Source organism: Neltuma alba, unplaced genomic scaffold (assembly GCF_004799145.2).
Source record: "Neltuma alba isolate B1F8T4 unplaced genomic scaffold, ASM479914v2 tig00012125_pilon, whole genome shotgun sequence".
Taxonomy (NCBI): domain Eukaryota; kingdom Viridiplantae; phylum Streptophyta; class Magnoliopsida; order Fabales; family Fabaceae; genus Neltuma; species Neltuma alba.
The window spans coordinates 24,112-46,698 of record NW_021636677.1 but is presented as its reverse complement, the minus strand read 5'-3'; the positions used below and the strand labels follow the sequence as shown (position 1 = coordinate 46,698).

General features: G+C 33.1%; 2 protein-coding genes across 5 annotated transcripts; both read left to right on the top strand.

The window, feature by feature from the left end:
- Nucleotides 1-3,832: 3,832 nt before the first annotated feature.
- Nucleotides 3,833-7,360, top strand: LOC114723211 (squamosa promoter-binding-like protein 13A). Of its 4 annotated transcripts, none has more exons than XM_028909374.1 (6): nt 3,833-3,933; nt 4,092-4,142; nt 4,246-4,290; nt 4,555-5,005; nt 5,440-5,573; nt 6,584-7,360. In XM_028909374.1, exons 4-6 carry the CDS (start codon nt 4,572-4,574, stop codon nt 7,231-7,233), a joined length of 1,218 nt encoding a protein of 405 aa, XP_028765207.1. In that variant the 5' UTR covers nt 3,833-3,933; nt 4,092-4,142; nt 4,246-4,290; nt 4,555-4,571; the 3' UTR covers nt 7,234-7,360. The 4 variants fall into 4 exon arrangements, with proteins under 4 accessions (XP_028765207.1, XP_028765205.1, XP_028765206.1 ...); XM_028909373.1 differs by having other exon boundaries at nt 3,886-3,933; nt 4,025-4,142; XM_028909372.1 differs by lacking the exon at nt 4,246-4,290 and having other exon boundaries at nt 3,885-3,933.
- A 4,453-nt stretch (nt 7,361-11,813) lies between these two features.
- Nucleotides 11,814-14,167, top strand: LOC114723207 (F-box/LRR-repeat protein At5g63520-like). The gene is made up of 10 exons (XM_028909366.1): nt 11,814-12,000; nt 12,083-12,126; nt 12,272-12,364; nt 12,437-12,604; nt 12,706-12,807; nt 12,908-12,947; nt 13,037-13,189; nt 13,270-13,451; nt 13,547-13,665; nt 13,744-14,167. Exons 1-10 carry the CDS (start codon nt 11,814-11,816, stop codon nt 14,165-14,167), a joined length of 1,512 nt encoding a protein of 503 aa, XP_028765199.1.
- The last annotated feature ends 8,420 nt before the right edge of the window (nt 14,168-22,587 follow it).

Here is a 22,587-nt window from a genome sequence, read left to right as displayed (position 1 = left end):
ATTTATCCCTATTCAATATATATTATATTTCAAATAAATAAAATCAACATAATAATAAATAAAAGATAAAATTGTATATTTATAAAAAAAAAATTTCTCAATACCTTATAAATATAATAAAAAAATCTTCTGTTTCTGCTCTATAACTAGGACCAGAGGAATACACAAAAAATAATAATGATGATTAGTTCAGGCCAAAATAAGGGTTAACGCCATAAAAAAAAATCTAAAAAATACTTCTTTAAATTAAAATTTATATTAAAATACTTCTATTTACTAATTTGTCTTTATAATACTAAATTCCTAGATTTTACCTAAATTTTTTTTGAAGAATTTAAACCTTTGCCTTTTCGTTAATTTTATTTTTTATTTTAGCAAATAATTATTTGCTTAATATTTTTATCATATTGGATAGAAAATTACATAATTTAATTAATGTGAACATGAAAATTTTGAATGGAAATTTGATTAATTATTTAAATAAATATATAATTGGCTAAATAAGTTACAAATGTTTCAAACAAATTTTTTATTTAAAAATTTTAAATTTAAATTTAAATAATTTATATAATCTCTCAAACTTAGTAATATAACTAAAAATTAAAATTATAAAATTTTATAATATTATGAAATTAATAAATTTGATTACATTAGTGTTTAAATAACTTTTATATTAAAGAGAGATATTTTGATTAAAGTAAAGATGTAAAAGTTAAACTTAATAATAAACTAACGGTTAAATGTGTAGAAATAAAATCTTAAATATATAAAAGATGTTTGTATAACATACATTTTAATTTCATGATAGGTTATATACATTTTCAAAATCAAAAAAAATGTTTCTGTAATTTAGGTAAAATAAGGGGCATTAGTATATTTTACTCTTTAAATTTTTTATTTCACAACAAAATTTAATTACCTAACCACCTAATTTTGACAAAGTAGTTAAAGGTATGTTATAATAGCCAAAAAAAAAGTATCGTTTCTTTTTGCATGCTCCTCCGGTCTTAAGGGAGAGCGTATTGTTTTTTTTTTAATCTTATTTGTAAAACACATAATTAAATTTTTCACAAAGATGTATTATTTTACCATTCATTTATTACGATATATTGATGTAGATGTTATTTTGTTGAAAAGTATATATAAGTAAACTTGAAAAGTTGTAATATTTTTCAACAAACAATAAGATTCAAAATTTATCTTAATTTGGATAAACCATATTAGAAATGATGCATAAATAAAATCAAAACATATTAGAAATTGATCTTAATTTTGAGGTGTACTGTGGTGATGATTAAGAGTTCGAACCCGGATGATAAGACTACACGAAAGAAAAGAAAGAAGTGATTTGAGCCAAATTAAACTGATAGAATTGGTTTATTTAAATAGCTAAAAATAATAGGCTGGAGTGATTTAAAAAATGCCTATTTTAATGCATGAGGAAAGAGAGGATTAATTTTAATAAATTCAATTTAAAAAATTGAATAAGTAATATTAAAAAAATTTAATTAATTTTTCTTATTCTTTTATCTTACATTTTTTTTAATTAAAATTTTGTAATCTCACTTCTTGAATTTTAAAAATCAAACTCATTAAATTTTTCTTCTCCTCTTTTTTTCTTATACCAAGAGAAAAACAGCAAGCAAATCCTTAAATGAAAATCTCATGAATATTCAAATCAAACCTGAAAAACGCTAATAATGAATCACTAAAACCATCATTGCAAAATTGATTTAAAAGAAAGAAAACAAGAAGAAGTAAATAGGCAATAAGAGTATATAAGAAGATGCATGGGGAGGGGGACGAAGAGGACCCCATTATTTGCAATGAGCCCTGAAAATGAAATCATGAAATTAGATGATCATCATGCATGCATCATCTCATTCCTGCCTTGCCTTCAATTGGCAAGCCATCTCATCTCTGGAGCCCAGCCATTTATGTGCGTGCTTCCTTAGTCTTTTTATTTCCCAACTTTGAATTTATATGTTTTTCCTACATTCATATACACATATATTATAATCTGTAATTTATATAAAATCATATTATTTATAGGCTATTAATAGTGTCATGTATATCAAACGACGTACAATGTTCAAGCCGACATCTTAAAAAAGTGTTTGGAAGAAAGCCAAACAATAATTTTAAAAATAAATTTACAGCATACAAAACAAGTATGTGATGAGAGTTTTGTCTTCATTTATGTGAAAATACTTTTTAAAAGTGTTTTTTGTGATTACCAAATACTTTTTAATTAAGTCTGAGATAGATTCAAACCTCCTCTTTTTCTTCAACCCTTAAAAATTTGTCATGAGTATTTTATATTTATACAAATAACAGCAATATGCTAAAGTACGCATTCGATTCTTTACTTCAAATTTTAATTTAGCAAGCAAATTTTTAATTTCTTAATCTCAATATTATCAATCTCACTTAACGAAACTGAAAACATAGTAATAAAGCGGTAAATGTAAAACGAGACCTTTTTTGCGGTGGGTGGATGCACATCTTTTCAAATGCACAAGCTTCATAAGTAGAAAAGATCCAACTGGTTTGTGCTGCATCAAATAGGTAAATAGGAATCTTAGCCATTTTAAAAGGATGAAACATAACATTAATAGTTTCAAAATCAAAGGCAAAGGCCCACCACACCAACATTAATCATCATCGGCCTCGTCATCATCATCGTAACATTTGGATTCCTCATTCAAATTTTCATGCCTTTAATCCCCACCCTCTCTTTCAAACCTCATGTGGGGTCCCACCTTCATAAATGTCACTTCAATTTTGTGTTCCCATTTCAATCGTTTGTCTTTTTTTTTTTGTTTCTCTCCTTCCTTCTCGGTTGGAAAATTATGCTACTTCAAACATGATAAAAACATTTTTTCCCCCCTTCTCTTCGCTCTTATTTTTCTCAAAAAAGATAATGTGAGCTTTGTTTCAAAGTTCGCTATGATTATAGGGAAATTTAGAGTTCAAAAAGTACATACAAATACATTTATAAATTAGTCACTCATAAAGTGTTCACATTAGATGTTATGAAAAAAGGGGTGTTCACACTTGACTTTAACACGTGTCCTCGCGGTAATAAGATGTTTAGTTACATATAATAATCAATAATCAACTTATATGGACTAAAATTACTCGAAAAGTATGCTATGAGCATTAAACTTCATATAATATACTAGAAGAGTGATACTGATAGCAGTGCAAAATAGGTTTTATATGAGAAAACAACACCAACTAAAAAATGGGTCTTATTGTAATACTTATTATACGATAAGATTTTTATAGTATAAAATGAGTCTTATATTTAGAATTAAAGGAGTATATTAGAATGGTATTTGAACAATAAAATAACAATTAAAAACAACACCAATTTGTATAAAAAAGAAAACAACACCAACTAATTATAATTTTGCGGATGACTTAGATAAATGCGTGAAACTTGAAATTATAACACCCTATTTAAGCTGAAAAAAAACGTTTGAATATCAACGTTATAGGTATAATTATTAAGACTTAAGAGCACATTTGCCAAAGAAAAGACATGCTATGAAATGGGAAACACAATGCCACATGCTTTGTGTTGAGCATCCATTCTTGTACTTTTTTTCTTCCCTTTTATTTTTTTCCAATAAAAAAATTTATCCTGACTCGTAAAAAGTTGAAAGCTACAAACAGCCTGTCCTTATTATATATCATCCTCCTTTCCTATCCTTAGCCACAAGGTACTATACATACTCAGAAGAGAGAGAGAGAGAGAAGCCCTAAATATGGGAAGCCAGAAAAATATTATATAATATTTAGCTGAACTTGCAAAAACAGAGTACGTCCATTAGTCTTTCCTTCTTTCTCCCCAGAAGCCTCAAAATTCAATAACCATCCTCTCTGTCTGCACAAACCCACGATTCCTTCTCCCCAAAGGACTCGCAGGTATGATTTTTATTTTACTCTTTAAATTTTTTTGGGATTGCCCCTCAACACACTGTCCAATCTTCATCCTTTTTTTCTTTTTGTTGACAAGAAATTACTATTTATCATTTTGACCGTCTACTCTATTGGTTGGTGTACTCTAACGGAATCAATGTCAGGCAACAAGTGGGTGGTGAAAGGAACAACTAACAAGCTGTGATTGTCTGCAAGTACTCTCTTTCTCCCCTCTCTGTATTACTATTTATTCTTTAGCTCTTGCTTGCTTCTTGTATCTCGTTGGCGAGCTTCTCATTTTTGGATTGTTGCTTCTAGTTTTCTAGGCGCTCTGCTGCTGCAACTACTACTACACGCTGCTTGGTACTTTTTAGTTAGCCATTCATTAATGCATATAACGTTTTTGATGTAGATTTCTCCCTTTTTGTTTTTCTAAGTACGGACACCGAAGTGTCCAATGTGTTTTGTAACTAAAACTACTCTTTTGGCTTTTTAGTTTTTGGCATATGCCATGTTCTGCATAATTTCCTCCTCTCTTTAACTTTCTGCTCATGCTGAATTGGAGTTTTACTGGTTAATTTCATTCTTCACTGCTTGATTTTCTTTGGGTTTCATTCGTCTGTGAAGCTTCATAGGGGAGCGTTATGGAGTGGAATATGAAAGCAGCGTCGTGGGATTTGGCTGAATTAGATGAAGCAGCAGGCTTACCCAGCATAGAAACAATTGATGGGTCAAGCAGATTTGGGAGTGATAGAAGTAAAGGGGAATTTTCCGTGGATTTGAAGCTTGGTCATGTGGGGAATTCTAGTAATGAACCAGCACTTGCCAAATGGAAAGATGTTGCAGGAGTCTCCAAAGTGATGACATCTTCTTCATCGTCTCCTTCAGGATCATCTAAGAGAGCTCGAGCAATTAACAATGGAACCCAGAATGTGTCATGCCTTGTCGACGGGTGCAATTCAGATCTTAGTAATTGTAGGGACTATCACCGGCGCCATAAGGTCTGCGAACTGCATTCTAAGACTCCAGTGGTCACAATTGGTGGTCACAAGCAAAGGTTCTGTCAACAGTGTAGCAGGTGCCGTATAATATATATTATGCTTCAAGTTTGTGACACAAAATTGTTGATTACTCCTTCTTGATTCCTTTATAAATATGTACTTTTTTTGTTCATTTGTAGCTTCACTAACACTCCTTCTGTCTCATACACGCCTTCAGATAAATCCTCCAGGAAATTAAAGCACCTTAGCTAAAATGCTCTCTTTTGCTTTGTGCTACCATGAGCATCTTTACTTCATGCTCAAACAACACACAATGCTTTCAGTCTTGACTTTTGACCTGAAAGCAGATATCCCTTCTCACTTTTGCTGATAACAAGTGTTTGCTGACAGATAACACAATATCGACTGAATACCTCATCTGCTCCCCTAAAAATTATAGCTTTATAATGAAGTTGTAACTGTGTTATGTTCCTGATTACGTGGGTGAATATGTGTGGCTTCGTGTGTGCAGGTTTCATTCGCTGGAGGAATTTGATGAAGGGAAGAGAAGTTGCAGGAAACGCTTAGATGGACACAACCGACGGAGGAGGAAGCCGCAGGCAGAAGGAGTTGGGAGATCTGGAAGCTTTTTGTCCAATTACCAAGGTTAGCTTTGTGCATTATATGTGTGTGGACCCATATATAGCTTGATTTGGAGCATGCAGCGGCCAAAGATCCCCACATAGATACAGAAATCTTAGTAGTAAGAATTTCCTCTGAGAACTATGCATTTTGGCTCTCTCAGTGCGCTGCCAACATCCTTGATTTGGACATTTGGTCCACTGATGTTCACAGCTCATGGCAATCTAGTGGCCACTCGGTTATAAGTACTCACATGTTCTAAACTCCTTGTCTCAGGTGTAGATGAGAAGCTTAAAAAGATCTTCTCTTGCCACCAGCCTGGAAGGAATTTCTTCCTTATTTCCCCCAATTTTACCATAAATTACCTGTTTTAAGACACCCAATAAAACTACCCCAAATTTACCATAAATTACTTGTTTTAAGACACCCAATAAAACTAAGTCTTACCTAGTGAAAGTAGTTGGTGATGATACTTAGCATTAAAAACCATACTTGTCAGCTATTATGAGTTGAGTTGCACTATACACCATTTGTGATTAGTGTGATTTTCTGGGCTTTTTATATTTTATATTAATATGGATGGGACGTAAATTTTCTTCATTTAGGAGGTGAAACTAGTGGTGTGTATTTAGGAGTCTGATGTGTCCATTTCTCAGCCGAATATTAGACATTTCATGCTATTCTCTATCTCTCTTGAAAGTGTGCGAGAGTCTCTGGCCGCACAACACATGATTTGCATCTGAGGCCCTGGGTTATTGTGTTTATTGTTTTCTGTATCTTTTTTCCTAAATATAATACGCTACTATATTGTCAATGTAAGTGTGATTGATGACTGATTTGATAATCAAGGCAAGCATGAATAATGGACCTAAATATCACACGCCAGACCACAATAGTTAAACCAAATTTGATTTTTCAAGTGAGCAAATAAAAAAACAACTTTAGAATTTGACACATGATGAAATGTATGGCAAAGTTATTTAATTTATTGCAGAAGAAAGTGACAGTTTAAAAAAATGACTATGACTTTTCAGGCGCCCACTTGTTGCCCTTCTCAAGCTCACACGTGTATCCTTCCACTGCCATGGCTCACCCTGCTTGGAATGCAGATGTCAGGCTCCACCAAAACCCTCATCATCATCATCACCACCAACACCAACACCAGCAACTCCATCAGCTGGTTGATCATAAACAGGACCTCTTTCTGGGAGCTTCATCGTCATCATCCTCCTATGCAGAAGGGAATAATAACAACAACATTAATGTTAGCAAACATCAGTTAGCATTCTTGCAAGGTGATGACTCGACAGCATTGGAGAACAACCAGAGTAACAATCATCAGCAAGCTCTCCCGCCGCATGGTTCTGTGTGCCAAACGTTTCTGAGAGCCACGCCGTTACCGCCGGCAGCTCCACTTGCCGGCGAGCACCCTGATTCTCACTGTGCTCTCTCTCTTCTGTCATCCCCACAGACGCACACAAGTGGGAGTGGTTTGAGCCAAATGGTGCAGTCTCATCAACAAGCCATGTCGATTATGCAGCAGCAACACCAGCCCTTGGGACTGAGCCTGCATGATCATGGTCTGGAGACGGTGGACCCGGTGTTGGTTCACCATGGGAGTGACGAGTGTCCGACTATGTATAACATGAATGAGGCCCCTCCATTTCCTTTTCAGTGGGGATAGAGAGAGATTCTTTTCCTGAGGATTGATTCCTCTTGTGGCTCCAAAAGGGTTATTCTATAGAACGGCAATCACGAACTATTTGATTGTTGCTTTTTTCATTTTATCAAGAGAAGGAATTAATGATTTATGTATCCTCATACTATTCGAGGATGATGCAGAAGAACAAGCCAAAAGTTCAAAAGTATCTACATAGCTATGTATCATTTCGAAGGGCGAGAATTTATTCTAAACAAAATATTTTAAATGCCGTTTTACCTAGTGTTGTTTACCTAGTGTTGTGAGATTTTTAAAGAGCTTTTAGTTTTTATTAATCTACAATGTTACATGATTGATCTTTTTTTTTGGTCAAAGTTTTACGTTTTTTAACAAAGATGAAAAATCCTAGTATATGTCGCGGTTAGGGAAGAGAATTTAATTTGATTGAGTTATTCGAATATTGTTAATTTTGTTTTTATTATATATCACTTCAATGATTTTTTGGAGCCAAATATCACTTTAATAATATTGGCATAATCCGTGAATTCTCAAATAATCTTTTTTTGATTATGCAGATAATAGTTTTAAATTTTTGATGCTATATAAATAAAGTCAAGAGACAATGTTTTAATTAATTAGGTCACTTAAATTTTTTTTTTTTATTTTTATTTAAAATAAAAATTATAACTGTTTTAAAAAAATAAAAACAATAATGGTGTAAGATTTAATTTCAATAATGAAATCACTATTTGATAAGATATTGTCCTAAAACAATTTTTCACCCAATCATTATTTGGATTTAATGACAAATTCACAATCTGATTTGAGGTACAACTGTACAAGTGAAGAAAGAAACAGAGAAATAAAAAATATTAGATAGAGAATCCACAATTAAATTATGTCCTTAAAACTTTTTAGAGAATATTTATCATAAAACTGCTAACTTCTTATAACTAATTCCCACATATTTTTTTTAATCATTTTGCATTTATCTTATTATCTCATTCTTGCATTTTTCGTATTATTTGTTTTATCATTTCTCTTATTTATTCCTTGCATTTCTTTCGTATGTTTTTATTCTTTACATTTAAGTTGTGTTTGGTAGGAAGTATTGAAAAAAAATAAGGGATTGAAATGGGATTGAAATTGAGAAAATTTATTAAGAGAGTATTTAATATAAATGATTGCTTGTTATATGGGATTAACCAAACCCATATATGTAGGATTGGAGAATATTACGGGAGAAAGTGGTATTCTCTAATCCCATCTATATGGGTTTGCCTAATCCCATATACAAAGCAATTACTCATGTTAAATACTATTTTAATGATTTTTTTTCAATTGCAATCACAATCATAATCCCTTATTTTCAATGTTTCATACCAAACAGGACCTTAAAGCTCTCTTATTGGAAGAGCATTGATGCCACTATCAAATATCTTCAAAATTAATATAAAAACTAGATTTTGCAATAAAGCACAACCTAAATCATCTCTCAATAGACTTATAAGTTAACTAATTAAATTAAGAAATTAAATAAAAAATAAGAAAATAAAATATTTAAAATGGGTTAAAATGGCGTTTTCAAATTAGAATTTAAAACATTGATTAACTAAGAAAACTAAATAATCAAAAGAGCAACTTACCTACTAACAAAAATTTATGATGAAAATGTAATTAACTACAAGTTTTTCGTCTATAATTTGAGAGTGTCTTAGTTTAATACTTCTATTGTTGCAATGAAAGGGAAGTGAAATTCTAATTTGAAGAGGCAAAAAGAGGTGAAATCCTATTCTGATACACTTGATGTAACAAGAAAATAGTGAAATAATGTATTGATCCCACTTAATGCAGGACAAAAAAAAAGAAGGAGAAAAAAAAGAGATATAGAGAGATTAGAAAGAAGGAAGAAGGAAGAGAAAGCAACATGGAAGTGAAAGCCTATTCAATAAAATTAGCAAAGAAGCAATATTAGGTGAGTTTTTGTAGAGTCATTGCTTTAGCTATTTATGACATGATCATCTTTCCTTCATCGGTGGGAATAATTGACCTTAGAGCTATATGTGTCTATCAATCGGTAGAATATCACCAGGTCAATCCGATACTTGAAATTTTAGCTAAGACTTATATGTCACTAACCTGGTGTCATTGAGAAGGATAACCGGATAAAAACTACTACTTTACATTATTTGATATATGGATGTTGAGTTATTTATACGACAAGGAACTATACCTTAGGAAAAGGTATGATAGTCACAGTAATCCACTTGCGAAGTTTGAGTATCTCTACTTTGTCGATAAAATGGATAAGGTAGATAAGAATGATTAGAAGATTTTTTTACAATTATCAGAAGACTCCCTCTTCGAGAAAATAGAATGGTGAGAAAACAAAGACATTATCTATTGTGTTAGAGACTTTCTCAATGTGCTGCTTATGGGATCATGGGGTGCATCAATTACAACCCTTTAATAGCATTAGGGCAGTTAGAGTTTCAACAGAGAATACCCTCTAAGCAAGAAGTGAACTTATACATCTTATCTATAGAAAAAAGTGATACCAAAGTATTATGCCAAAAAATCTGGGAAGCCTAAAGTAGGATAATGTACAAAGAAAGTACTAGGCTTAGGATACAAGAAATAGATATAGCCTAAGACTATAAGATTTGGCTCTGAAAAAGAATTGAAGGAACTAGTCCTATTTATGCTCCTCAACATCCTTTATTAGGAAGCCATGAACAAAGACTCTTATTAGCAAAAAAGAGAGAGAAAGTTAGAAAAACTTATTATATAAGAAAGAAAAGTTAATTCGACTTATTTTATTGATATTGGTGTAATCTATAAATTTCTAGATGATTTTTTCTCTCTCTCTTTTTTTTTTTTATATAAGCAAACTACTTTTTGCTATGCATGTTATAATTTAAAATTTTGACCTATGTGAATAGAGTTAGGAAGAGAGTTGTTACTTAAATATTTTTTTATATACAAAATAAAAATAATTACTTGTATAAAAAATCAAAATAATAACAATGTAAGATTTATATAAATAACTAAATGAGTTTTGTGCAATTGATTTAATACTTTTGTATTCTTGCTTAATATTTAGTATAATATATTTAAAAAGTTAAATAGATTATTTTCTTAAATTCAACCACTCAATTTTTTCTTTGCATTTAGTATAACAGATTTTTTTTAATTTTAATATATGTATATTCTCATCCGTCCGAGAAAACTAATATTTACTGTATTATGTATGTAAAAGATGGAGGATAAGTTTTATTTAATTGGATCACTTAATTTTTTGTTATTAGTTTATTTATTATTATTTTATATAAGATGATATTCAAATATAACTTAAATCGCTAAGTGATTGAAATCTCATTCAAGATAAATAAAATTATAAGAAAATAAGAAAAGAAGCTTCAGTTGCCACCCACCCATAAAAAAGAAAAAAGAAAGTAAAAGTAAAATAGATTTTTTTTTAGCATCTATAGATTGTAATTGGATTGAGTGGAATAAATTCAAGATCTCTCATGAAAATTGAAATATCTTACATTCAAATATTATGTATGAAAAAATTATGTTAGGATAACTATATTCAAATTCTATTCAAAATTTTATGATACTTAAATTTAAATTAATTTTTAGAATTAGATACTTTTTATATAAAAAATTAAAAATAAATTTTTAGTTATTCCTTGATTTAGTGTTAAATTGGCTCGTTGGTTTTTAGCTGTCATATTATCTTTTGATTAATTTGGTTAGTTTTGAACCATTTCTTTTTTACCTGGACCAGATTTGAGAGTCATAGAGTAGATTCTTAAGCTAATTCATGGAAAACCTACCTCAATCTAAATTCATCATGAATGTTCATGAGACAAAGAGTAATTATTACCATTATTATTGTAATAAAAATAAGTACACAAACTCAATAGCTCATATCTGTAGCCATTAATTGATTCTATATCTAAATTGAATGAATACTTATTAAAACGATTGAAATCTGTATATTAGTCGCCCTTGATTTTTCACATACCATACCTATTGTTCTAATGGAAATCTCAAAAAAAAAATAAAAATTTCAAAATCTAAAATTATAAATGATAACAAAAACGTGTTTATTATTTATTTTTAAATATTAGGCTGATTTGAAAATTTAAAATTTAAAAGTATTTTTTGAGATTTTTTTGTTCTAATTTTCTTTATAATATAACGCCAACCATTTTTTCCCTTAACCTTCAATAGCGTAAACCCGATTGTTTGCCTTTATGATGATTTTAGCACACTCGATTTATGAAAAGAGCTTAACATATCAAATCATCATGTGTGCCAACATGGGATTTGAAAATACAGCTGAGGAAAGAAACAAAGCATCCAAAGCATTAAATAGAGAATCCATAGGGAAATCTGAAATGGAGGAGCTTCTTAAATCTCATTTACAGCTAATTATAAGTGAGGAAGCGTTAGAATCTCAAGTCTTTATGAGCAGATTAAACAAAAATATGCCCCACCGAACGCACGTCACTGCCCTCGAAACCGTGATTATCCACCTATCATCTATATAAACGCATATTGCTTTTCATGAATACCAGTGTGGGAGCTGAGACATGGAGAGCAGGGAAGCAGCCCCGATCTATGGGTGCAAAGACGACATTCTTCCAACATTCTGGGCAGACTACCAGCCTCAACCCTCGCAAATGCCGCTTGTGTCAGCAAAACTTGGCATCGAATCTGCTCTCATTTCCTCTCACGTCCCATGCTTGCTCGGCTCTTTCATTGAATCCTTCTCTTCTTGTAAGTTCTTCTGCTACTCCTACTTACCCTTCTGTTCACTTCACCTTATTTACGGTCGATCTCTTTTGATATTGATTTGCAGGGGGCGTTGAAGAGGTCACTGAGAAGGTTCTGAGCAAGCCAATTGTCCACACTTTGCCATAGCTTGCATCAGTGAACAATTCGGCTTAAGAGCCGCTCACCTTCTTGTATTATACTTCTAATATCTCATTTCTGTTTCGATTTCTGCATAATTTACGCAGTTACTAATGACTTGACTTTGTGAGCACAGTTGAGTCAAAGGCTGGGAAGCAGGACTCCTTTAGTCACTCACATTGGGAATGGAGTGATGGGAACGGAAGCTCTCACAAATCAACTTCGAGAAGTAATTAAAGCTTTTTTCTATTCTGTGTCATGTTCTTTATTCAGCTTTCTTTTTGACAGATGCCTGATTCAGAGTATATTTTCGGAGAAACTGCAGGTGAAATGGGATTACTTTGATTACCAAGGCCCTCATCCTCGTGAGGCTAATGGATTTAGTGATGTTAGTCGAGGCATGGTTTTGGTGGTTGGATATGTTCCTGGTCTCAAAGTGGATGCAATACCGTTGATTCACCCAAAGAATGTAAGCTAGATTCATCATTTGTTTAGCTCTCATGCAATTTTTATAAATAAACCTGACTATTTAATGTGAAAGTGAGTGAGAAATTTGTGACGTATGATCAGGATTCTGGAATCAGCATGGGTGATGACTTCGTGAGACACATCAAGGCCTTTGCTTACTCTGTCTCTGGAAATCACCCACCTACTGCTATCATAATATTTGGAGTGAGATCATTTTTTTTACCCGTGATTAGCTTCTTTTGGAGTTACTGATTAAGGAAATGACATGAATATATTGCTTTTTGCTATTTTTCCTGTTACATAGGATCGTAAAAGTGACATGAACGACATTGTGGCAACAATGGGTGAGTCACCTGCATGTCGGGAGGAATCTGGTAATATGATATATAATCTGATTTTGCTGAACAACTGAAGTATAAATATTACGTGGCAGATCAAGCAATAGGAAAAGAAACAGTGATGGTTGGGGATGGAGGAGGCTGCTTTCTGTTCAACAGCAGGAATTACACAATTAATCTTCCTCCTGATTTATACGTACTCGATGCCGTCGCCCTCGTATTCGCCAAAGACAGTCACAAGTCTCCTGGTAATACTTTGGTTCCATTAGTTCTATGTAACTCTTTTGAGTTTATCTGTTTTTCACCAATCTGGTTTTTGCTTCAACAGACGTAGGAGAGACTAGGTTTCATGTGGCAATGGCAGGGGGTTTAGTGCCATTTGGGCCGAGGTTTGAGGTGATCGATGTACTCGTCAAAGGTGACATCAAATGGACTTGCTTCTCTGCTCTCATGGAAGGATTCAATACGATATTGACTTTTGAGGCCGTCATAGAAACCCTCCTTGAAACGGTATATATATGTTCAAATACTCATACCAACCCACTCTTCTTCTTCTTCTTCTTATATATGATCTTAAAGTGATCGAAGAGTGTCACGTGGTGCAGGTGAGTGACAGGCGTCCTGATTTGTACATAGGCGTGTCACATGGAAGAAGGTGTTACTCAGGCAATGGAAGACTGATCAAGAAAGTATCAGAATCCACCTCGTTCCATCAAGTCCTTGGGTAAGATAATAATGATTCAGAAGGAATTGTGATAAGAGGGAGTGACTGAGTTGTTGTTGTTGTTGATGAATGAAACAGGGGAGAGGGAGAGTACTTTGTGGTGGAAGGAGTAGGGGTGAGAGCAGGAGACACGTTTCTGTTCTACCACAGAGATCTGGAAACTGCACGAACCACAAGTGAAATTGCATTTGAGAATCTGACGAGGCTGAAGCAGAGTTTCATGGGAAGTGAAGAAACTGTGTTTGGTGGGTTAATATTTGCTTGTGCTTCTCGAGGCCAATCTTACTTTGGAACACCTAATACTGATATCTACCCATTTCATGCCAACTTCCCAAGTGTTCCGGTTGCCGGAATATTCTGCAAAGGAGAGATCGGACGCTGTTCTTCATCTTCTTCAAGCTTTGTGAAACCCCATGAGAGCCAAGAACAGGCCCCTCCTCATTGCCCTGTTCATGCTTCCAGTGCTGTCTATTTGGCTCTCTCCTATCTTCCTCCTCCGTGAACACATTTAGCTATGTTATCTTCCTAGTGATTCTCCTCAGAAAATATTTGTGGACTTAATTTTGGATAATTCACTCAAATAGGGTCGTCCATAAATGTTAATTACTACCTCCGGTCCTAATTATAAGACCCAGTTGACTAATTTGAGGAGATTAAGAAAAGAAGTTAAGTTAGTTATTTGTAATAAATAGGTATTGTCTTTTTTAAAATATCCTTACTAATCAACTATCTTGATTAAGACTACAATTATAAGAAGGACTATCTTGGAAAAAAATAGATAAATATGAGAGACAAAGTGGATTGAGGTCTTATATTTAGGACCAAAATAAAAGTCAAACAGGGTCTTATATTAAGGACCGGAAGTAGTATCACCCAATGGCATCTATATATTTACGATATTTTAATCTTGTTCTGTCTTAGTCTTCATCCATTTGTGCCATTTATTTGCATGAAAATAAAAGACAATATAATGTTCATTTTTATTTCTCAGAGGTAGAAATATTGGATACATACGTGTGGCTACGCTGTGGCAAGTGCTTTACGCAAATGAATTGCATTGTTTATTGTAATATAATTGGTTTATATATATATATATATATATATATATATAGTTATAATAAGAGCTAGATGAGGCTCATTGTTGTTTTTTTTTTTATTTCATAAAATCCATGATTAAAGAGGATCCTGACAGAAAAATTAAACCTATAGCTAACAATATATATATATATAAAAAAAAAACGAAGTATCAATAATAATGCTGTTATAATGAAATAAAATGAAAACGAAGGTCAATTGAAATTAGGAAAAAAATATGCTGCTATAATGAAATAGTATAGTAATTAAACATATTTTATATGCATCGAGTCTTAGAAATGATTTGTATAATGAATAGGTTTTCATTATAAATGTTGAAGATATATTAACAATAATGCTTATATTTTTAACAGATTAGAATTTAATTCAATTTCAGAATTCCAAATTTTTGCTGCGTCGCCACGCACCCAAACTTAGGAACAAGACTTGAATCATGAATAGTTGAATAAAAAGGTGTGCACGCAACGACAATAATAAAATGAACGCACCATGATTGAGCACGATAAAATTAAAACTCTATCTTTCACTTGAAAAACAAAAACGCTATCTGCATAAGCTGTTCCCTACCAACTATTCGATCACTATTTGTCGAATGATTTGGCAAGGTTATACTGTTCTGATTCTTAATATAAGATTTATTTAACTAATTTGATTAGATTAAAAAAGTTAGGTAAGTTAGTTAACTATAAGAAATATGGCATGTTTTTTCTAAAATACCATAATTATTTTTCTTAATATACTCTTTCCTTCTTTTACTTGATTATGGTTGACGGAGTATCTATAAGAGTAATTTACAAAAAAATTAATAAATATGAAAAATATGTCTTATATTTAGAACCAAAATCAACTTAATAATTATGTCTTATATTAAGCATAGGAGGAGTATCGTATTAATCTTTATAGATACCAGTAAAACATCATTCTCAAGTATAATCTCAAAACAACAATAATAACGAGTAATAGACTTTATTAATTTCGTTGGCAAAAAAAAGACTTTATTAATTTCAATAAACCCTATAGTAACGATAAATAGCTATTATCTCTTGATTGAAAAAAGAGATAATTACTGTCAGAAAAATATAACTAAAACATAACAAATACTCCTCCGGTATTTAATATAGGATCTAATTGTTGAGTTAATTTTAGCTCTAAATATAAGACCTATTTATCATATTTATCAATTTTTTCTAAATTACGCCTATGAATACTACCTCAACCATAATTAAATAGAAGATGAACAGGAGATATTACGGAAGATGATTATGATATTTTAGAAAAAATATGTCATATTTCTTATAATTAACTAATTTACCTAACTTCCTTAATCTAATCAAATTAGTTAAATATGTCTTATATTAAGGGCCAGAAGAGTACTATACTCCCTCTAGTCAGATTTATAAGATCCTAAGTATTGTCCTTAATATAATTTTTTTTAAAAAAATTAACAAATATTTGTGACTCATTTGAAAAATACTCTTATCTTTCCTGAGGATTGATTCCTCTTGTGCCTCCAAAAGGGTTATTCTATAGAACTGCAATCACGAACTATTTGATTGTTGCTTTTTTCATTTTAATCAACAGAAGGAATTAATGACTTATATATCCTCATACTATTCCAGGAGCCAAAAGTTCAAACTATCTCCATTCAAGCTAAGTCGCATTTCGAAGGACGATAATTTGTTTAAACAAAATATTTCGAAGGCGAACTAACCAAAAAAAAAAGTCAGATATCTATAAATTATTTTGGTTTTTAATTATCTTTACCCTAAATAAATAAATAAATTTTAAAAGGATGACAAATTGTGAAGCGTATAATGGATCACATAATCTTTCATAATCAACGCAATGTGCCTAAAACACTTATTATTATTCCTTTTATAATGCTCTGTTCGAAATTGTAGAGTATGTTAAAATATGTTAGAGGTGCTTTATAGTGAGGACCAAGGAAGTATGCTAAAAGCATTAATGAATTTTTCGACGTGAATAATACATGGTATTATCTTTCAAAAATATTTTCCACGTGACATATGTCATGTTTTGACCAAAGCACCTAGCAAGTAATTCAGACTTTTTTTTCCCCCTTTTTAACACACTTGTCCATCTGCTATCTTAGAATTAACTTTCTAAAAATTTGAAAGTGAAGTTCTCAAAACTTGATAATAATTTAAGTTGTGGGAAACACTTTATATATATATATATATATATATAAATAAATAATATTATATATATTTAATATATTTACTAATTTTTGGATTTAATTTGCGCGACAAAGATATGTAATGTGAAGTTAATGAGCAAAGCGACAATAATTAAACAGAGGGAGTTTTCACAACGCGTGATTGTTCACGCTTTCAGGCCAGTCCCCCTCCATTTTTCCTAGTGACATAAAAAAAAAAAAAAAAATCAAATTACAACCTTAAAACCGGTCATGATTATGTTCTTGTAACCAACTCGCACACTCACTCCTGCATTTCCCTTTCTCTCATTCTCCGAGTTTCCCTCCCTTTCTCTCATTTCCTGAGTTTCCCTCCCAGTGGAGATGATCCAAGCTCTCAACACATTCTCCGGAGTGTCTGCTACCTTTTCCTTATCAGGCGGCTCCTTCAGGCCCCTCGTATCTAAACCAAGTCGGCAGGTGTCTGTTTATAATTTTTGCTAAGTCTATTCAATTTTTAGGATAGTCTAAATATTATTGCAGAGTACTCAACTTCATAAATATCTCAATCTGGCGTCACAGGAAGACAATGGTTCCACTTATCGTTTCATATATGATTCTGGTTATGTCATTAATATTTTTTCATCTTCGTCAACTTCGATGCCTGCTGCAAGTTGGATACATAGTTTTTTTTTTTTTGGGTTCCTTTTTTCGTCATCGCAAGTTGGATACATTGAATGGCTATATAGTTGTTTAACATACTGTTTCAATCGCACATTTAATTTGAAATATCAAAAGGTTATATCTATTATGTTGCTAGAACTTGCAGTACCTGTATGAATTGGATTGTGCCACACATGACCAAGGTGAAATACTTCATTGCCCTATTTGCACAAGAACATCTTAAGTGCCGCATGATATTGATTGGTCCCTCCTGTCATGGTTCCATCTATTTCATTGTTACTGTATTTCCTCGCCTGTGAATTGCGATCCCATTAAAAAAATACCTATATCATTTATTTGGTATTTTCAATCAAGTGTTTAAAGGAAAGATAAAAATTTTATTATATTTTCGTTATATTATATAAAGAAAAATATTTTAAAATAAAAAAATGAAAAAAAAAAATTTTTGGTGGGCCAACCCATTAACCTACCATAGCAGGTTAGGGTTGGCTAGAAGTCAACCCACTATTACAGGGGTCTCTTTTTAACCCGTACTGTCTAACCCTAAACCACCACGGGCCAACCCATAACTCGTGGTTGGCCCATATTACCACCTTTCGTTTTCATCTATCTTCATGTTTTTTCTGCTATTATTTCCATAAGGAAAACGTCTATTGTCCTTAGACGTGATAACATGTTAAATTGCCTCAAGTAAGAAGTGACTCCTTCATGCAATTGGTAACTAATCTTCAACGGGAAGGTGAAAGCCTTAACAAAATATAACTTGTTTTTGGAATAACATTTTGATTGTTTTTTCTTCTTCTGGTTAAGGTGATACAATTCTTTTTATTGAGGACGTTCACACTCTTCTTTGTGCTAAGACAATTCTGTACCTGTTAAAGTCTGCACTCAGATAGCGACAACTTTAGGTGAATGTTTTCTAAGCTTACCCTCCCCCCAAAAAAAAAAAATAAATGCATTTACTATTTCTTTTTCCTTTTATCATCAATGTACAAGAAGAACAAGCCAAAAGTTCAAAAATATCTACATTGAAGCAACGTCTCATTTCAAAGGACGACAATTTATTTAAACAAAATATTTAAATGCAATTTTACCTAATGCTGTGAGATTCTTAAAAAGTTTTTAGTTTTATTAATCCATGTGTTGCATTATTGATCCTTTTTTATTTGTTAAAGTTTTTATATCTTTTAACAAGTAAGGAAAATCCTAGTATATTTTACAGTTAGGAAAGAGAATTTAATTTAATTGAGTTATTCGAATATCATTGTTTTGTTTTTCATTATCTATCACTTTAATGATTTTTTTGGGCCAAATATCACTTTAATGATATTGGTGTAATCTATGAATTCCCAAATAATCCTTTTTTAATTATGCAATAATGGGTTTAAAATTTTGATACTATATAATAAAGTGAGTAAATACTCTTTTAATTAATTAGGCCACTGAAATTTTTTTTGTTCTTATTAAAATAGAAATTAAACTGCTTAAAAAAATCAAAACAATAATAGTATAAAATTTAATTTCAATAATAAATAAATCAAAAAATGGAGAATCATATTTAAGTATGGTCTTAAATTTTTTATATAATCTTTGTCCTGAAACTGCTAATTATTGCGTTCTTATAACTAACATTTGTGTATTTTTTCTATTACTTTTCATTTCTCTTGTTCTTTCATTCTCGCATTTTCGTATTTTTTCATTTTTCTAGTTATTATTCCTTGCATTTTCTTCATTTTTTTTTTTTATTCTTTACATTTCGAGATGATCCAAGTTTGCTTCAACACATTCACCTCTCTCATTGGAAAAACATTGACACCAACAACAAATAGCACCAAAATTAATATAGAAACCAGATTTTACAATAAAGTGTGGCATAGGTCATCTCCCAACAGGCTTATGAGTTAACTGATTAAATTAGAAAATTAAATGAAAAATAAAAAATAAAATATTTAAAATGGGGTTTTCATATTAAAATTTTAAATATTAATTAACTAATAAAATTAATAAATAAGAGAGCAACTAAATTACTAACTAAAATTTATTATGAAAATGTAATTAACTACAAGTTCTTTTCTTATAATTTGAGAGTGTTTCAGTTTAATACTTTTATTGATGCAACAAAAGGGAAATGAAACCCGTGTTCTGATACCACTTAAAGTGACAAAAAGAGGTAAAATCTTACTCTGATATCACTTGATGTAGCAAAAAAAAGAAGTAAAATCTTATTCTGATACCACTCCAGAAATGAAGGGCAAGGGAAGTGAAAATAAAGCAAAGATCATAACAAACCAATGAAAAGCATCCATCTAAACAAGTTCAAAACTAACGGAACATAATAAAGGTTGAGAAATATTTAACCTCAGAACAACAGAACAAACGAAACAAGAGAAAACAAACAGAAACCAGAGACCAAAAACTAAAGCTGCTGCCCCGAACCCTGACAGTCCTGTACCCGATGTGCCTGCTCCGTCCATACCCATACTGCTCTGTGGCTCCTCCTCCTCAACTGGTAAGGCAAAGTTCAACCGGTCCGCGATCAAGGCATCAATACGACGACGGTAGCGATGATCTCGCTCATACAATGCATTATGGTCCTTTTGCCGCTTAATCTCCCGGAGTAGTGTAATGCATAACTGGTGAACATCCTCGGATAGCTCGTCAATGTCATCCGCAAGTGCGTCTAAGGTGACTGGCTGGGAAGGCTCAAGAGCATCTTGACCTTCTTCGGCTGGCTCAGCAGCTGTCTGGCCTGCACCAACATCATAAACAGGATGGATAGGAGGGTGGGGTCCAATAGTAGGCTGTTGAGGCACTCATACCGAAGAGAGGTGGCAGGTTCGAAATAGCTGCATTATCAAATTCAGGTACCCCGCACGCGCGAAAAATGTCAGTGATAAGGTGGGAAAAAATGATGTTATTGGTGAGTTTGGGGGTGTTAACAAAATTGTAGAGGGCTGATTAGATAATTTCAGCTACATCGAAAGTTTTTCTGGTCATGAAGAGATAAACGTAAAGGGCTTGGCGTTTAGGAAGGTTCTGGAGATGGGAAGTGGGCAAGATGTTGTTGTAGACCAGGTGCAGTCACGGCCTCGCCTCAGGCTGGAAATCGGAGCGTTTCAAGTAAAGCTTAGCAGTGCGAGGACGATGCCAAGTGGCACCATCCCGGCACAAGGTCTGGACAATTTCATCAAAAGGCTAATTATCTCTGTAATGTGAATAGTGGGAATAACGAACCTCAGGAAGGCGGTAGTGGCGGGATATGTTATCTATGGTGAAGGAGTAATTCACACGCTGGTCACGGAACACGATGGATAACATGCCATTAAGGCGGGCGTAGATGTAAAAGTGGCGAACGAAGGCATCATTGCCCATTTCTCGTGGGCGAACCAATTCGGTCAATTGGGATTCCTGGAGTTTTTGGACAAAGGGGTTGTCTGGTGGGTCAAGAGGAAAGGGTCTCTCCTTAAGGAGGGGGCGCTAGTCTACTAACTTATAGAGGTTGTCATAAGACAAGTCTTCCCCTGAGTCAGAGTCAGACGTGGGCAAGGGTTCAGGGCGTTTGGTGCAAGGCATTGTCCTGCAGCAACAAATAACAGAAACACTAAACATAGAACAAACAACCTCAACCTAAATAACCCAGAAAAAACAAAATTACAACCTAGACAGTAGCAAATGGCTACATAATGATTCATAGGTTTTCAATTATCAAAAACTTTTAGAATTAAGCAAAGAGATTAAAGAAAAACACAATGTACCATGAATCATTAGATAACCTGAAGGCTACGTAACTACAATCTAACAACAAAAATAACACAACCCAACAACACAATACCAAAACAAACAAGCAAATAAACAACTAAACAAAAATAAAAGACAAGAAAGAACAAAGGAAGAGAGAAAACATACACAATGAAGGGAGAAAGAGGTGGTGTGCGCACGGTAGATAGCAGAGGAAGAAACGGAGAAAGGAAAGGGGAGAATGAGACTAGAGAGAAGAGATAGAAGGGTGCAGAAGAAGAATAGGGAGAGGGAAGGGCCGACGGGCAGAAGCTGGAAAGTAGAGGGATCGTTGCGAACGGTTGTGGCAAGGGAGAAGTCAAGAGGTAGAGGTTTTAGAATGGAGCAGGGATGTGCGAAATAATGAAGGGACCGACGGTTTTGGGTAGAATTGAAATAGGTTAATGAGGGGTTTAATGGAATGGGTAAGGGGAAAGACTGAAATGGGTTCAAGAGAAAAGAGTGGGTGAGACAGAATGGGGGGCAAAAAGGACAACTCAAGCGGAAAAAATAGGGAAAAAATGAAACTATCCAGCGCAGAAGCAGAAACGGCAGGTTCGTCGCGGCGAACCATGCCCGAGGCGAAAACAAAGGGAGAAGAGAAGAGTTTCGCAGCGGCCAAACCTTCCCAAGAGCAACACAGAGACTAGCAACCTTCGCCGCAACGAAATGTCACCGAGAGCAATACATGAGAAACAGAACCACTTTGCCGTGGCGAAGTGTCACAGAGAGCACAAAATAATACATAAAACACCCCAAACAACAGAGAAACACAACACCAACAACAGATGTAGCTGGATACTTTAAAAATTTTAAAGTGCATCAAAAGAGATCAGAAGGTGCTCAATAAGTCCATGATTAAGCAGTATACCACATACAAACTTTCTCAATCAATCTGAATCATATAATTCATTACAAGCACCAAATCATCAAGCACAAAATAAGATAGGATAGAGATTAAAACTTCCAGGGGGTCTTATTGAATTCAAACAACAACTACACTACTATCCTACTGAAAAGGGTTTCTCTCATTCAACATACAATGCACAAAACATAGCAAGATCAATAATTAAGCAAAAGCATGTAAATGAGTGAAGGAAAGAAACGACCAGGGAGTTAAGGAGGCTTTTGATTCTCATGGTAGAGCTTCAGTAGATGCCCATTAACCTTGAATCTGGCCCCGGTTTCCTCATGTAGCAGCTCCACCATAC